This window comes from Convolutriloba macropyga, chromosome 1 (genome assembly GCF_964194025.1).
Source record: "Convolutriloba macropyga chromosome 1, txConMacr16.3, whole genome shotgun sequence".
Lineage (NCBI taxonomy): Eukaryota > Metazoa > Xenacoelomorpha > Acoela > Convolutidae > Convolutriloba > Convolutriloba macropyga.
In genome coordinates this window covers 70,704,982-70,723,037 of record NC_134468.1, presented here as the reverse complement: position 1 = coordinate 70,723,037, position 18,056 = coordinate 70,704,982, and the positions used below count along the sequence as shown (strand labels likewise).

Below are 18,056 nucleotides of genomic sequence, written 5' to 3'. Positions count from 1 at the left end.
TATTCTTTCAATGCAAAACCCATGCATGAATTGTTCCGTGTTTCGTTTTAATGCCAAGAGTATCAGGATCTTCTTATAAATCATTCTGTGAGCTAATTGCAAGTTTTTGGCATAACTATAATTTTTGAATGCATGAATTGTACGGGAATTGAACCCATGTCACCTGCCTAGTGGTCTGCTATGCTACAACTTTGCCACTAATGCTTGAGTTTTGCTATTAAAACCAATTTTAGGGTTTTTTGAGAAATACGCCTCTAAAACTGTCTTCGCGCTGATTTCGTCTCACCTACAATCTTTGAAAGAAAGAGGAATCGTATGGGAATTGAACTCATATCAGCATATTGTAGGGCTGCTATGCTTTCATTGCAACACATATGGTTGCATTATGCCGTCACTTTGAATTTTTTGTTTTAATGAGAAAATTATCAGTATCATGTAATATTGTTTTTTTTCGCTAGTCCCAACTTCTTTTTTGGCGTAAATGCCATCTTGAAACAATATATGTATCGCACAGTATCAGTCCCATGTCTACATCTTGGAAGTCTGCTATGCTACCACAACACGAACGATTCTTTGCTTCTGCTATAAACAGCTTTGAAGCGTGATCTGAAGCCTTTTTTTCTACAATACCCTTAGTATTCTGTTAATTGTTTTGTACTTTTTGTTGCAAAGTTTTACCAAAATTTGCTGGAAAAATTTTGTCTGACGGGTTGCAATTTGTTCTTGGCTGACCTAAATCCTAGAATAAAGTTGTCTATTGTGCTGCCTTAATTGAACCCCTGTCATTTCTGTTGAAGCAGGTATCCTCTCAATACTCCAATAATGTTTGCAGTTGTCTGTTAATATAAATTGAATGTTTAGTAGAGAATATTCTCAGCAAATTACTTTTCGGTGAGTTAAACTCCTTGAATACAGTATTAAGTTTATGTAATTGGTACTCGTGGCAGCAGCTTGCTTGTATTTGGGATGTTTGTTTGGGTCGTTCCCATTAGAGCCCCCCCCCAACTTATTGGTCGGATAGCCTATAGCCCCCCCCCAAACACAGTAAGTATAAGATAATGGGGGCTATAATTTTATGGGGTCTGTAATGGGGAAAAATATGTTTGTTTTGTTCTGTTTTATGATTTGTACCTTTTCTGAGGAAATTTGAAACGTATTTTGGTATAGTTTTTTTGAGGGGATTGCAAATTGTTTTTTTTGGCTTTTTTATCGTTTGACAGTGTATGCTTTTTACTGGAATGGAGTCCACATCAAACGCTTTGAAGGCTGCTATGGTGCAGTTACTCTAGCTGTGCTCGAAAATTTTCGCTTATTCACATGTATCTTTCGTCAGAACATTTTACCAAAACTTTTAGTGTTTTTTTTCCAGTAAAAAATTTTGTAACCCATTTCAAATGGTGTTTGGTTCAATTACTATATTTGAGTTAATTGTGAATCATTCAAGAAACAAACCGATATCAAAAATTGTGAAAGCTGCTACCACTAAACAAAGACTGTTTGCATTATTGTGGTGACGTGAATTGTACGATTTCTTGAGGAAAATTTACAAACGTTGCTTTTAGGAACTTTGTGTAGCTGATTCCAAATTTTTTTTTTGGCTCAACTACGGTTGTTGATTAATCTATGGATCGTAGAAGGGGACCCATGTTAACACTTGGCAAGTCTTCTATGCAACTGCTTTGAGTTTTTTGTATTTGAGACCGCCATTGAATAAAGCATGCATTTTGCGTGAACCGAACCATGTAATCCATATGTAAAGAATCGATAATACAACTACACCAACGGTGGTTGAACTCTCCTTAATATGAATTGTATGTATTTCAAAATTTACAAAAACTTACTTTTAAGGTTTTTTTAGCTAGTTGTTTTCGGCAACCTTTATTGCATAAAGTCGTACGGACATCAAACCAATGTCAGCAGCTTAGAAGCTGCTATGCTAGCACCACACCAACAATTTGAAATTACGTTTGGTTGTTCCGACCCCCACTTTAGTGGGGAGGGAGGAACTATATACTCAAATGGGTTTTTTTTGTTCAGTCAATTTTGGCCGATCGATATAATCATTGTAGAGAGTTGTGAGTGGTATCATTAGAAAGCCAGTCCAGCCTAGAATAAGGAATTAAAAAGATTTTTTCATTTTTCGCTTTTTATAGGGAGGTATCGAGGTTTAATGTTTTGTGAATAATTGCTGTTTTTATTCACATTTTCAGTATTTTGGACCAAATTTTTGTCAATTTTGCTGAAAAAAATTGTAAAAATTGTTAACTGTACTGCTTTTTATTTCATCTCTAAAGATAAAAGAGGGTTGCTGAGTTCTTCGCTCCGAGTTTTTTGGCTAGAATTCATGCTAAATTTTTCAAAAATAAGACTTTTCGAAAAAAAATAGGACCACATTTGCTTTTTTTTTTAGCCCACTTGCTTTAAATTTGCTGGAATCAGACACCTTAAAACTGCGGTCGAATTCTTCTTAAGCTCAGAAAGGAGCTACTTGTAATCCCGCTGGCTTTATGAGTCTTCTGGATCAGAATCTTGCATGTTTTTTGCAAATTTAGACTCGATAATTACAAAGAAAAAGCATTATTTATTTTTTTGAAAAACTGAAAATTTTTTTAAAAAATTGATTTATTTGGCAATCTTTTGAACAATTGAATGTTTTTTTAAACGCGCAGCAATATCTGGGCTGATCTTGATCTCACCGTGGATCCTTACGAAAAAAAATTTTTTAGATTCAAATGGGGCGCGACCTTTTTCTCAAAGCTTCTCCGCTATGTAGATATTTTTATGTAAATTACTGACAAGAATTTCAAATCAGGGCTCAATTAATGTCAGATACTATTTGCAAAAGAGATGTGCAACGAAATTATAATATGCTTTAAGAGTTAAGCTCTTGGTTTTTATGGCTTTGACGAATTGTTTTCGTAAAAATTTTATAGACTTCTTGAGTTTTGCCTTCATTTGTTATAATTTTGTAGCCCAACGACTTAGTCCCCAATCAAAGACGCAGTTAACTTTTTAGCAGGTACAGATGGACCTAGACAACTCTTTCAGTTGTTATCTAATGTCTCTTATGACTTTGAATATATTTGTTTTAAGAAAAGATAGGTGAATTTTTGAACTTGCCACTATTTTATCTTATTTCTCTCAACTTCGGGCGCAGCCTCAATAAAAACAGGCAATTAACAATTCCGTGTGAGTAATACATTATTGACGGAAACGGTTTTATATTCATTTTATGTTTTCCTTGTTTTGATACTACGCGTTTTCAAATATTTTTTTTTTTCATTTTCATTTTTGAGCATAACTGCATTTTTTTATGAGTCCATTTGGTTTCCTTGTCGAATTATCACAGTTTTGGCAAATCTAATTGACAGAAAGCATAGTAGGCAACTTGAACAGCGTTGGATTAATGCGTATCTGTATATATTAATTGTTTTTGTTGAATAGTTTATGCTTTTTGGGCTGAGACCAAGTTATCTAGCAAAATTTTGTGGATTTTTTGTTGTTTTTTCAATGTTTGTCTTTCCTTTTGTTGTTGTCCGTCATATACTTGATAACAAAAGGTCTCAATTGCTTCCCCAGGACGTATAACACCACCTAGATAAAAATTTCAGTTTATAGCTGTTTGTTTTAATGACTTTCAAATTAAATTTTTTTAAACAGTTTTTTTTGCTTTCAATCTGGTCACAATGTAACTCAATCTCATTGATTAAAAGTCTCAATTACGTTCGACGATTCTTCCGCTTTTATTGCGCTTTGTTATACGTTGTGACTGATTGCTTCGACCATTTATTTTCAAAAAAGTTTTTCGAGATTTATACTGTTCAATTTTCGGGTTTCTTTTTGTTGTCGTGTCTACGTTGTCCTTTTATAGGGAAGGCTCGTTGATTTTAGGATGAGGAGAAAAGGATGATTTTTATTTCTTGTGGGTAACATCTTATAATTAAAGTGCCTTGAGTAGTGTGATGTCGTAAAATTGTTTGAAGTTTTGGCTTCTTTGTGTGTTTGTTATGTATTTGTTATTTTGTGGGGTCGTGGCGTGGCCTCATTATTAATAGGCACAATTGGCTTTCTGAGGTATTGCAACTTAATCAATCGCTTTTTGTTGAAATCTTAAATCTGTTATGACTTTTGGAAATATTTGTCTCCAAAACAATTTTGGGTTTTCGGGCTTTGTCATTTTCTAAAATTTTAAGATTTTTGGTCGAATTGTAGTTCAGTCTTTATAAACACAGGTCACAACCCGTTTGCAGTGAGCTATAAATTAACCCTTGTAACATTTTTAGCTCAAATTTTTCTTCTGCTATTTTACTACTTTTACTACGAGACTTCATAAAATTTTTGAGATTTTTATATTTTTACATTTTATAGGATTTTTTTTTCTTTTTTGGTTTATAACAATAATCGTAAGTCCCAGTTGCTTTAAAGTTTTGCGCAATTGCAGATTGGATTCTGGCATGTCTCAAATGCTTCCTATGGAGATATAAATGAAAATTTCAGTGATTTCAGGTGATATCTTATGACATTAATAACTGTGAAGTTAATTGTTTTCAAAAAAAGAAACGTATTTTTTAACTTTGCACCACTTTGCTATTTTTTCGCTTTTTCATCGACCTGTTAACCAGTTGCGTTGAGAACCGGTCCCATATTTTTTCTAATGAAGTATAGGTTAAACTGGTTTGTTTAGATTTTATCGGACGCGAGTTTGATTTTGTCATGATTTTTTTTATTGTAGACATCGAGTTGTGGTCGTAAATAATGTTTGTTTTTTGATTTTTTAATGTTCTTTTTTAGTAGTTCTAATATCAAAAACTGTCATCGGCCCTGTAGCGTGGCATTATTATATTCCATTGGTTGTTTATGGAACGATATCTAGGTTTTTGATCTCTTCATCATTTGGTAGCCAATTAAGTTAAGAATGTGGATGAGCGGGGTCGGAACATTATGTGCGTACGCACATTACCGAGCCTCCTTTTTTTGATTCTATGCTTTAAGAGCAAGTTTGTGGATGAGAGGGGCTGAGACATTAGTGGGATATCTCGACGCATTTTAGCAAATTTGATGGAAAGTTTCTGTGCATTGAATTGGAGCCGTATGCTAAATCACATTTGAAGGATGACGAAATGGTTTAATTTCTTTTCGCTTTCGTGGTGTGATTATTTTTTTCTTCTGATGTAGGAAACGACGTAATAGACATCGCAAGGAGGATTATCTCACGTAAGACATGCATGTTTTGTGTGTTTGATCCCAAGTTTAACGTGTGTTTCTTTCTCGTGAAACTGCCTTTGTGATTTCGTCGCCTTTAGCAGCAATCCTTTGGTGAATCGTTAAGATTTAGCACTCAAGCGTTGAAATTGAGCCAACATTTGTTTTATGTTACTGATTGATGAGTAGCCCTTACCCGTGGTCGGTTGCTTGGTGGACGTAAAAATTGGCCGCCATAACTTTTAACGGATAAGTGACCGATTAATAACTACATTTCAGAATACTTACTGGCGTATTTAGCGGGCAAAGTAGCGCTCCTCAGTAAAAACAAACATTTATTGGCTATAACCACTTGCCAATTTGGCCATGACTCAGCGTCCGGTGGAACTGTGATGTTGATCCCGTGGCATGACTCCATCACAAGCGAAAAGTATTACCACCCCATGCCGACTAGTTAGAGAGAAAACACTGCTGACTGGCCTTCGACTGGTGTCTCTAGAGCATAAAACGGATGTGAGCTTAACCATGACATAAATGAATACAAGTCTAAATCAAAACCCAAAAGAACAACGGATAAGTTATTGTTTTTTCTTATTAAGCCGAACTTACACCTTTTTGTAATTTCAAAGAAATAACAAAGAGAGGCGCGCCTCAGATCTTATAAATGAAGCGGCGAGAAATAATGGTAAAAAAATTTAAAAAAAGCTTGAGTACTATCAAAAGTTAATTGTTATCTTTATTATATGTCAAGTTATCACATCTCTCGGTTATTCTGTGTTTGCACAAATTTTTAATAATCAGTTATAACATTTCTCTGATTTCTTTTTGACAGACGTATTTGCAGTGCCATAGATTAACACGTTACACCGGCAGACTGGTTGAATATAGGTGTTGTAAATTGAGTACAGCGAAAACCGTTAATGATTTTTTGCATGAGTATCAAACGAGTAATATTCTTTGGTTGAAAACTTTAGTTTGGTCAGCAAGCGTGCACTGAAGAAAATTTTTAAATGTGATCAGGGATATTTTTCTCCGTTGTTGCCAAAATAGCATCAATTATACATCCAAATTCAAATTGGATGCAATCAAAATTTTTTTTTAAAAAAAAATTGAACTACTAATTTGTAAACCGAGTCACGCAGAGCTCCATTCAGTTTGTTATTCAGTGTAATTACAATTTTCCTATGTGTCTGTTTTTCTTAAGTGATGTAATAACATCAAAAACTTCTGTTCATCAGCAATCTTCAACTTATATGGTACAATTTTTGGACTTAATATAGTTTACATACACTTTCTTACAGTTTTTCGGTAACTTTCTGCTAATTTTAGTGAAACAGTCGTACAATTCTTCCGCTAATTGATCATCAATTATTTGTTTCAGTGCATTCTTTTACCTCAGTCCTTTCATCAATCTGAAAAGATTCTTGAGCTTTTGATCACTGCGATTTTTGATTGTAATAAAAGAGTTTTCGATTGTTTGCTAAATTTTTGACCAGTTTTCTGCTTTTTTTTCTCAATTTTGGCATGTTTGTTTATGTATTCTTTCTGATCTGCTGGACAAATTTGGCTTTTCAGAATCGCCAACTTTTTCGACCTGACTTGTAGTCCAATGGGTCTATTTTTTATGTGTAAGAATTTTCACATGTACAAATTTATCAACCAATCCCTTCACAGTTTCGATTAGATAAATCCAATTCTTCTGAACTGCCCGAATCTCTAACTTACGAGCAACATCAGTGTAATTTTGCCTCAACCAGTTATTAACGTCTGCTAAAATTTCATATTGGTTGATCTTTTTCGAATTCCTCTATTCACATCTGCTGTTAAATGTGATTTCTCCATGGAAACAATTTAGAATGAAAAAACGATAGTGAGTGACCGCTCATATTTAAATCTTCTACTCTAACTTCTGTTTCAAATTTAGTGAAAGCTAGGTCAGTCTAAGAATTTGAGTTTGGCGTACTTTTGGTGGGAGCTTTATTGTTAAATTTTTAGGTCAAAACATCGTAATACATGAAGTAAATGCTTGCAGTCCTCATTTTTGGCCATCGTCATGATATTGAATTATTTGAATTAGTAATATGCTACGCTAAGGAATCCAAGAAAATTTTGTAGAGCTGTTGCGAGTGCTATATAACACCATGATTTAGTCTCACTTTATGTGAAAGAAATATTTTAGATGTTCGAATTTGTATGCAATCTTCCTAATTTCATTTGAATTTTTGAGAAACGTCGTCGTGTCGTAAATAACCCTTTTGAAATTTTAATTGCTCCTAAACTAAGTTTGAAGCAATTATTTTAAACGTGTTGTTCTTTTCTATGCAAGATTTTGCTTGACAGTTTTGCACTTTTGTTCTTGAACATTCTGTGACTTCTCGAGTGACATTTTCACACTTCACTTCTTCATCTTGAGTGATTTCTATTGCCTTCATTCCGAGATTAAGTTTCTTGCTAATATAAAAACGATTGTCAGCGGTTTATTCTCAAAGGCGTAGACGGTTAATGTTTAAAATGTCCTACTGCTATCCTAAAGGTCGAGGGTTCGAACCCCTATGTTTATGCATCCATAAGAATAATTTTTTTAGCTACATCCCTAAATTAAATTGTCCCGCCTGTCGTGCGAAAGCAATTCATCTGACGTTTGTCGGTTTATGTCTACAACTGAAACTGTTACGACCATTATATCCTGCGTAACGGTTTGAAAAGTAATAGACGTGTACACTTTGTTGAAACTGTTTATTTAGTTTTTTTTAATGATTTTCTTTGTACCAAAATCAAACCCTTGTCAACACTTTGGAAAGCTACTGAGATGCTGCCTCATCTTTGAAAACTCTGATGTGTGTCACTTCTTCATCAACAATGCTACCATTAAAATAGAAATAGTTTTTATGTTTCCCTGTGTGATGTTCCTGAACCCCAAATAAATTGGGAGATTTGGAACAACAAGATCTAAAGAAAGTGTCACTCCCATACAACTGATAGGAAGAGTCGTTTCTTCACATTTATAGAAGAAATTGGGATCCAAATTTGACTAATTAATTGAAATTGTAAAATTTGTCAAAGAAAAAGAAGGGAAGGTCACTTCATAAGTCCGTAGTAATCAAACTTAAAAATGGCGGCTTTTTTAAAATAGCAGAAAAGGCCATAGAATTCAACGTATAAGTTTCAACAATAGATTTTTTTAAAATTGTTTGCGGATTACGCATAATACAAATGGGCATTTACATAATTTATTTTTTTTTTAAAATGTCACATGCGCTCCGAAAGGACACCAGATACTTATATTACATTAACGCCTCCCCCTCCCCTGGATTCCTAATATGATTGTGGCATGTTTTTTGTTTAAAGAACTGGTGATTGGGTGGAGGTGTTGAAGGACTGCAACTGTTTCCTGTACTATGGACTAGAGAACCTCTTCTCTTATCTCAGCAGTGACAGACTGTTGCCCTCGTGTCTCTCTGACTGCCACCTCCTCATCCTACTTGACAGAGTCCAGAGCTACCCCAGCTACAAGAGGGTCTCCAAGGACAACGTCAACAAAACGTACCTTCTATCTGTTTCTTCTTCCGCAACGAATATTTTAATGTTTTTGTTTGGTAATCCCCCAAGGCAGTACTTAATATTTAACGATTTTTTTAATGTAAGTATGTGTTACCGGTGTGTCTCTGTTATAAATCAGTACTGATATAAGCCTTGCAATTATGCTTGCCCAGTACTGATATTGATTTAGCGTTAAGCCCGAAATGTCATGATCATATCTTTGAATAATCTCTGATCATTATCTTACCAGAACCTTGTTTCTTGATGACCATGCAAGCATCCTGCAGGCTCATACATATGTTGACATTTTCTTGCTTTGTGTCTCGGCAAGATATTGGCAGAATTTATTTTTTGTACAATTCAAATAATATGAATTTCATTGGGGAGATCTTTTTACGACTCGAAGACGAGTATTGAAGAAATGTCTTTTTAAATCAGTTTTATTGGAGTGCATTTCGAAGCCGGAAATGAAACGCGTAAAAAAACTGAAAGTTAATTAAAATTGGAGGTTGGAGCGAGAAATGAGTGCTTTTTTTGTTCATACCGCTGTTTTCCTCTAAGCGATTAATTTTTTTTTTCATCTCGTGCGGCTTTATGGAGCATTTTTTTAAATTTTAACTTAGGTCTTTTGCTTTGAAAAGTTTTAATACGCTTTGGTTGTAACATTCAGGTGGTTTCAGTTTCAAAAGATTATGAAAGTTTTTTTATAATTTAAATGAATTCTAAGCTATTTTGGGTTTTTTCTAGTTTTTTCGCATGTAGGGGATATTTGAGCAAACTTTGTATTATTTTTTATTGGGAACTAAGTAGACACCTATTGCTCTCGGACGTGTTAAATTACAAAATGATTGCAATTTGCCAGGTATAGGGCTTTTTTTGTTGGAAAATATCGCAAAAAATAGCAATTGTTTTTTGTCTTTTTGCGGCTGTTCCTAATTTCTTCATAGCTAGAGAAGATTTAGCGCATAACAAGGCTTCCTTAGTGTAGTTTGCCATATTAATATTATCAATACCTACCCTTTTTTGTACTTGCATTGTATAAAAATTTATTTGAATTCTTCTATTTTTTGTGAATAAATTTGTTAGGGTAATATTTCTGTTGTCATTTGTCCTAAGGCTGCTTTTTCAGGTTTTCTTCAGTTAGCATGCTAGATGAGAGTTATTTCAAAGGCTAGATTTGTGTTGAATACGACTCTTCGAGTAATTTTTCGGAATTCGTCTGGCTATGTTTTTTCCAGATCTGTTCACAGATTTTCATGATTTTTGGGGTCAAATTGCAGTCATGATTTATGGAACACCGAAACAGGAAGTGGAGCGAAAAAACGAGTGGTTTGTTGCGTGAAATTTTGTTACTCTAATTTTGAAATTTAGTAAGAAAAGTGTATTTGAACAAAAACTCGCTTTTTCTCTTGTGGTTTTTGTTCACGTGTGGCATTTTGACTTATCTTTCTTACTGTTTTTTTCGAGTTTTTATACCCAGTTTTTTTCTAAATGTTTTCCCGGATCAATTCTTAGTCATTTCTAGGTCTAATTTTTTCTACTCAGTAAAAATTTGAATTGTAGTTCAGTACTTGTCCTGCCATGTTTTTATTTTGTTTCTTATCGAGATGTATCATGTTTCGGTTCACTTGTTATTGAGTAATTCAAGCCAGCCATTTCTTTTGGCGCTGTCAATCCACTTTCGGATACGGATAAAGAACTTAAAAGGCAAAAACGATATGGGCGAAATAGTAAAATGCTCCAATCAGTAACTGAAAAATGTAGGCAATAGTGATTGCTAATGATATTGCTCTTAGCTCAATTCAAGCTTGTGACATTTGGGATCTTCAAAATAAATAGTCTTTTTAATGATTAAATAATTTATTAGCGTAGCTACGCACAACAATCGGGCAAGAAATCTTAGTCACATTTAGGCATCTTTGGACATTTATTATTATTATTTGGAAAACTTGAGAACTAAAATTTCATAATAGTTTCAAAATGTCTGCATCGTCATCAGTACCATGGTACCATTGCATTCAAAAAGTCGAGAAATTCATAATTTGAGATGCGAGATGTTTTAATGGTCTGAAAGGAGAAAAGATGTCTGTTTATAGAGAGATGCAACTGCAGCTGGAATGTCCTGTGAATATGTGTATGATCATGTCTCTAGTTGGAGTGGGATCTATAATGATGAATCAGTGGTTCGGAAAGTCACAAGACAACAGGAACAGATTGGAAGCCATTATGACACGTACGATCGTGAAGTTCCCTTTTTTGATATACTCTAATGGTGATGTATCTAATTATAGATTGGAATTGAAGGGAAAGTAGTAAGGAAAAATGATTTTAGGTGTACTTCAAATATTCTTTGTTTTGGTGGAGTTTGTGGCTGCTGCTCCAGTACTATTAATTACGGTGTTGAAGTTGATCTTGTTCTTTTTTTGTTCCATTGGTATGGTAGAAGAAAGATGTTATTAAAGATACCAGTAAAAGTGTCGAAATGATGATACCTTTTCAAAAGCCATTTGCAGAAGACTCCAATTATTTTTGTGCCTAATTAAGTGCAGCATCAAAAACTCTACGAAAGCCCATCACTGTTGTTCCGTTTCTTTGACCAAAACTATCTATGGAACAAGTGTGAAGCACCAAATGTTCCTGTTCTAGACTTGATTGACCAAGGAGTGACAACTGGCCAGCTACACAAACTGTTGTGCTACCCACCAGTAGCAGCGACGGAAAAAGAGACCCAACAAGCTACCAACAGCAACACCATCCTTGAATTGCCCGAGGGTACAGCCAAGGGTGGGAGGGGTGCCACACCCGAAGCTGACAGGACGGAGCTGAAGTCGGGCAAAAGTCGAGATGGGGCACAGTCGGGAAAAGGGAATATAAAGCCACCGAATACTGGTTCCGAGAAATCGAGAGCAGCTTCCTCTGGTTCGTTCTGGTATTATTTATTGCTTTTTAGCTCTTAGGAGGAATTTATTATGTGCCATATTAGAACCTCTTTGACAGCTTGGCGACGCTGAAAGTCATTGCCTCGGTGATGTTGATTTAGCGTTATTTTTCGGAGGGAAAGTGATATACTAAAGATTTAATTTTTATAACGTTGACGAGCACCATCATATTCGGCTTAAGAACACCTTTTCTGCTCCATCAAGTCTTGTTACTGAATATTGAGAACATTCCGCTTATTTGTAGCGTAAAAGTCAGCCTTAGGTTGCTGTAAATTCTCTAGTTTCCAATAATTTTCTAGAAATGTTGCGTCTTTTTTCTAAAAGTTTTCGGTTTTCGAAAATGAGGACAAGGATTAAATATGGCGGTCTTTGTCCTCAAAATACATAACAGTGTCAATACTGCCTTTTATTTTAGCCAAGAAAGAGAAAGGAGATGCAGCCACAAAAGCCCCCTCCCCTATCCAACAGCAGCAGAAGCAACAGGTGGAAACACCACCAGTAGTGTACACCAACTTCAACATGACACTCTACGGTCTCCCTAGCATCATTCTCACTTAGCCGAAACAAAGAAAATTCAATCCATCAATCATGAACTTCGAATAGACTGATTTGTATCATAGCTTTTGTATATAAATATCCTTTTTCTCTGATTTATTAATCATTTTTGCTGAATTTTGATTTCAAATAATGAAAAGTATGGCTAGCTAATTGTACATAACACGTTCATTTGTAAATAATTTTGAATGGTTTTCAAGTTTAACCTGTAATAACTGAAGCGGCGATTTCAAATTGTGTAAATATTGTAAATAAATGCTCAGTTTAAAGTTATATTTCCCAGGCAGGAGGTCAAAATGTAGGCCGATTAAACAATGAGAGTATATTGCACGTCTTGAAACATTGCGTAACTGAATGAGCGATAAATTTTAACAGCCCGTTGCCGACTTTGAGACATGCCATGCAACTGAATTTTGCTAAAATTACATAGCGCAAATAGGCATTGAAAAACTAAAATTCCAAGTATTGCAAATTAATCTGGCACAAGATCTGTTGTCAGAAGGTTCGAAGTTTAAAAAAACAACAATGTGGTTCCATTGGGACACTGACTAACGAAATGCAATCAAAATATTCGTGAAATCAATTTTTGAGGGCGTCAGTTCCGCATCAAGGACTTTATGCTAAGTGGCAAAATCGTATAAAACATATATCGAACAAGGCGGCTCGGTAATGTGCGATGGCACATAAGGTTCCGACCCCGCTCATCCACAATTTTGGCATAATTGTCTACCAAATGAGGAACAGATAGAAAAACCCAAAAATTATTTTTTGCGAATCCCAAAAAAGCCCGTCTTTTTCAAAAAATTCTGTATGAACGATAAATTAGCCTCCAAAGCAAATAACTCAGTGGAGTAAAAATTGATGAATTGGATTGCTGTAATTTGTCAAAATTAAGAAAGCGAGTCAAGACGAACAGCAAAATCAAACAACAACAACAACAAAAAACATTAATTACATCAAAAAATTTATGTCCCTCTTAAAAACTAAATTTAATAACAAAGTCAACATACCGTCAGATAAACCTAAAACTAAACAAAAATAACTTATAAATCACCAGAAAACATATGAGATCAGTCCATAAAAAGGTTTGGTAACAATTATACAGAAAAGAACAAAAACAGTAAAGTAAAAAAATTAATTTATTTTTTTGAAACAGTTAACTTCAAAGTAATAAATACCCTTAGGAATCAATTATTATTACCACAAATTTACGAGTACCACTGCTTCTATAAAAGGGCATTAGGACCTGTCCTTATTCATTTTTTAAAGCGGCTTAAAAGAACATCAAAGAACAAACAAAATTTCAATTGAAACTTGCCAGAAAACGCTGTCAAAACCGTCAAGCCAAATTTTTGATCAAAATATATTTGATTGCGCCTTCTTGAAATAGCTATAATATAGTACGTGGCCATTCATTAGTAAGATTAGGTAACAAGTAGACAAAAAAGCGAAGTGCTAAAGTATGTAATACCTTTAATTTTTTACAAAAAGATTACAAGCATTAATTACAAAAAGAGCTATTTAAATAGGGTCGTTTATTCATGAAAACGAAGCCCTCGAGACCTGTAATTATCCTTGCAATAGAATATTTCTTGCATCTACAAAAAGAACGTCAATTATGACAAAAATCAAATTAATTTACTTTTTTATGTGAAAAACCGGTGTCGAAGCCAGTAAGGTCATAACAAATTCTTTAAAAAAAAGATTTTGGGACACCAATCCCTTTTATTCCCTTGACACCCATGATGTCAAATTTGACCTGTATTTAACTAACGAGATTAGGTAACAAAAAGAAACATAAAAAGAACAAAATTGCGAAGTTAAAAAGTTTTTTTTTAAATTTTGGAAAACGATTGTTTTCAAAGTCATGAAAGCCATCAGCTATCTACTAATATCAGAATACCGGTTCTTTTATTCTTCCATGAAAACCAATAAAAGCTATCACTATACAGGAAATTTCATACGACCGAAACGACAAAGTATAAATGACAGTTAGAGACAAAATTAAAAAATTCAATTGATTTCTTCAAGAAAGAGGCGTCGAGGCCGTTAAAACGATTATGTATATCTTTCAGGATTTTAATACGTTCAATTGCTCTTTATTTTGAATGCTAGTAAGGTGACATGTGAACTGTCAAAAATGTGATAATGTGACAAAATTAGAAAACGTGAAAAACTGGCAAATATCAAAACAAAGAAAAATCTGAAATATTGTAGTATCAAAGCCAGAAAACAATAACTTCAGGCTTAAAACTGCAACCGAGAATAAATGTTAAATCAGTAGAAAGAAGAAGCAGTCTTTCTTTGCTGACACTAAGCTGGAAGTCGAACAAATTAAGAAAAAAATAGAGGAAAAGTTAATTAAGCCATTATTTCTTGAAAAGTCAACTATTTTTTTTTAAAAAAGAAACGACCATAAACTTTCAACAGAAAAACTAAATGCATTAGCTTGGAGTTGCTTAGCAAGCGAATTGGTTGGACCTATAACTCCTGAGCTTTGATTTGATATGTTCTGTTCTTTATTATTAAAAAAAGTCTTTTTTTTTAAAAAAAAAAGACCGACTGATTACAACCCGATTTTTTTGGATTGTAACAGTCCAAGAATGGCCCAAAACAAACCCTGCTAATACTTATTGTCTGTTAGGAACAATTGATTTTTCTAATGCTGTTGATATAGATAATTTGTTAGTTGAAAACTCAAAATTAATTCTGCATTTTTGATAATCAACGAGAAAGTTAGCTAAAAACGGCAAAGTTTTAACTACAGTGCACTCTCAGCGGACTCTGAAGTAGAAATAGTCCCCCTCTGAGTCTACAAATATTGTATGAGTGTTGTTTGGGGTTGTACTGTCGGCAAATTTAATCAAAGTGGACTAAAGTAGCTTATTTCGTGCTGTTTTTGATGAAAAAGGCTAAATTTTGAAATGTTTATCCAGATTTTTTGACCAAAAAAAAATTAAATGAAAACAATCAACAATGGCTGTTCGTCTTCAGAAATAAAATCAACGACACTATTCTTAAAAATTATAACAAATTTTAGCAAAATTGACGAAAATTTAGGCAAAAATTCCGGAAAATGTGAATAAAAACAACGTGAATTCACTCTTCTTTTCTCATAAGTTTAAACCTCGATAACTCCCTGTAGAAAACGAAAATTAAAAAAATCTTTTTAATTTCATATTCTACGCTGGACGAGCTTTCTAATGATACCAGTCTCAACTCTCTACGATGAATATATCGAGCGGCGAAAATTCACGGAACAAAAAAAACCCATTTGAGTATATAGTTCCTCCCCCCTCAAGATGGTCGGAACAAAAATATACAACTGATACCTCAAGGAAATGCTAGGTCTTATCCTTTACTTTTTTATAAAAGTGAAGTCATGGGTTTGTTGGAAATTCAAAAGTTATATCAGATAAAATTCGATCTACACTTTACCATCGGAATCCATTTTCACTTACAAGAAAAAGAAAGTTTCGATTAAATAAGGTTAAAAAAGTATGAAAAATATCAACAAAGAAACTTTAGCACGAAAATTGGCCAGTTTAATTACGTGATGACGCCTTTTGATCTTCACTTAGAATATCTTGTTCTCCCTCAATGAGAAATTTCCTAAATGTCAACCCAGCAATTTAAAAACAAATGGGCCTAATTTCTTTAAATTACTTTTGCTTTTATTACTTTTGTTCCAACTGCTATATACGGAAATATAAGCTATTAAGGCAATGCACAAAATGTTTGAGAAATTAAAAAATTGAAAATCAGGAGAACATATGAATTATATATTTCAATCATAAATTTAGATACATGAAAAAAAACTGCTTAAAGAAATTCAGGCGGTTTAACAACCAACGACTCTCGACAAAAAAACTATTTTTTAAGTTAAAAAAGTTACGAAAAAACTGCCTTCTATAACAAATTCCATACGACCACACAATAACACTGTTCTCTAAAGACGAATGGTTTATACTTATTACGGCTGCTTGATTTGTTTTTCTGCAGCTATATTTTTCTTTTCCGAACAATTTGTTAAAGAAAACCTTTGAAAAGATGCGCTATAAGAACTTTAATTACAGCCATCAGGTTTAGGATTAACTGGCGAAGGCTATCGTTCAATAAGATTCTGAGAAATATGAAAGCGTAACTTTATTTCACCTCAGTTGTGATTATATTATAGAGGAAAAAAATACAAAAAGGTCGTCGATAAAAACAAGCTGGTTTATTCCAATATTTGTGATGATCACTCCTAGCAAAAAAACGCAGCATTTTCTGTGAACTTGGATTTCTTTGAGTTGACCGAACACGATGACCTCGCTACAGGTACTCCAAAAAACAGGAAACACCTAAATTTGCTTCAGATGACAAAAGAGGCATTACCAATTAAATGAAAACACAAAACGTGTAACCAAATTATTACTAAATGCTCCCGATCGCAGTTTAACGCAATTATTGTAAAATTGTGTGTCTTTTTTGCTCGAAGAAGAGTATTGATTTTCTTCAGATTTCTTTTAGTTGAAGCAAGTTTGTTCCTGAGTTTGACTTCTTTGACTTCTTTCTTTCGAAATGCTAACTTTTGTTTTCGATGTTTAAAACATGTTTTCCAAAATTAACAGTAGCTCATTTTCTATTGTATAGGAATTAGGAACTTAGTAATATTCTAGCTGAAATGGTCAATTTGCCCCCTAAACATCACCTTTGAGCTCACTTCTTTCACCCATACCCCTCTTCCATCCGTACAATCCCCTCAATGCTTCTCATCCGCCGGTAGCACCCCCACCCATACACCCAACAGTATCTCTTATTCCCCACACATACCCCACACATGTAACAACCATCCCACCGCTCTCCCAACAAAAAAGTGAAAAGCTGTCATCAGTTATCCCCAGAAAGCCCACGCACAAACCCAAACTTAAAATTGGCCGTCTTTTCATAGTAATACACTTTTCTGGAGTTTCTTAAGCATTCAAATTTTGGATCTGTGTTAGTCTTCTTCTCTTTGTTTTTTTCTGATTGAGTCAGTTATGAGTATACATTGCACGAATCTTCTCACTGTTTCCGGTGTTCTACAAGCTACGCTTTTTAGTTAAAGCACGTGTCTTCATAATATGAACTTTGACTTCTTTTTTAAATTTATTTTTTAGAACGTCGCCTTCCATTTTGGATCATCAGAATTTAACAGAAAATTAGTTTAAAATGTTAAATAATTAGAAAGTCTTGTAAATATTGAGGGCTATTTTGAAGGTAAAATTTTCATTGAACGCTTTGGTCAATTAACTTCAGATTTGATTCCCTCTCGACCTAACTTTTCCTCCACCAAACTACCTCTAACCTACCTAAATAACTCCCAACCCATATAACTCCTCCAACAACACTCCCTATACCCGTTCGAACAAGTCCCACCCCTTCCACAGCTTCAGCTTGCCCCCTAAAAGCCGGTACTCAGAACTTAAAAAATTGACTGCAATTTTGAAAACTTTTTCAATGGTTTCACGGGTTTTAGGAAATTGAGGTTCTTTTTGATTGCTCGCAAACAAAGTTTGCTTTAATTATGTTAGTCTTGTTGACCTTTTGATGCATTTTTTTGCCAGACTGATTTTTCATCCTTTTAATTTTTCATCCTCAAAAACAGGATAAAGAGGTAAAACTTGGAAGGCATTAAGTGACTAAGACTTTCCTCGAGCCCCATTAGTTTTGAATCATGCAATTCATCAAAAGTGCTTTGAGGAAATAATTTCATGATGTGAAGGACATTTCTAAATCTTAAAAGTTTGCCCTTTCCGTGACACTCTCCCTCTCAACACTCCCCGTCCAACCTATCAA

The 18,056-nt window shown here is 34.2% G+C and overlaps 1 protein-coding gene across 12 annotated transcripts in view; it reads left to right on the top strand.

The window, feature by feature from the left end:
* Window positions 1-12,509, top strand: part of LOC142342119 (cilia- and flagella-associated protein 46-like) — a 754,419-nt gene extending 741,910 nt beyond the window's left edge. For 11 of the 12 annotated variants that reach the window (XM_075393392.1, XM_075393340.1, XM_075393381.1 and 8 more), the window contains 5 exons: window positions 5,176-5,214; window positions 8,551-8,745; window positions 10,839-10,975; window positions 11,389-11,661; window positions 12,097-12,509. In XM_075393392.1, coding sequence (XP_075249507.1) covers window positions 5,176-5,214; window positions 8,551-8,745; window positions 10,839-10,975; window positions 11,389-11,661; window positions 12,097-12,239 — 787 coding nt within the window. In that variant the 3' untranslated portion in view covers window positions 12,240-12,509. The remainder of the gene's footprint in view (window positions 1-5,175; window positions 5,215-8,550; window positions 8,746-10,838; window positions 10,976-11,388; window positions 11,662-12,096) is intronic. The other variant, XM_075393353.1, reaches the window with a different exon arrangement.
* The last annotated feature ends 5,547 nt before the right edge of the window (window positions 12,510-18,056 follow it).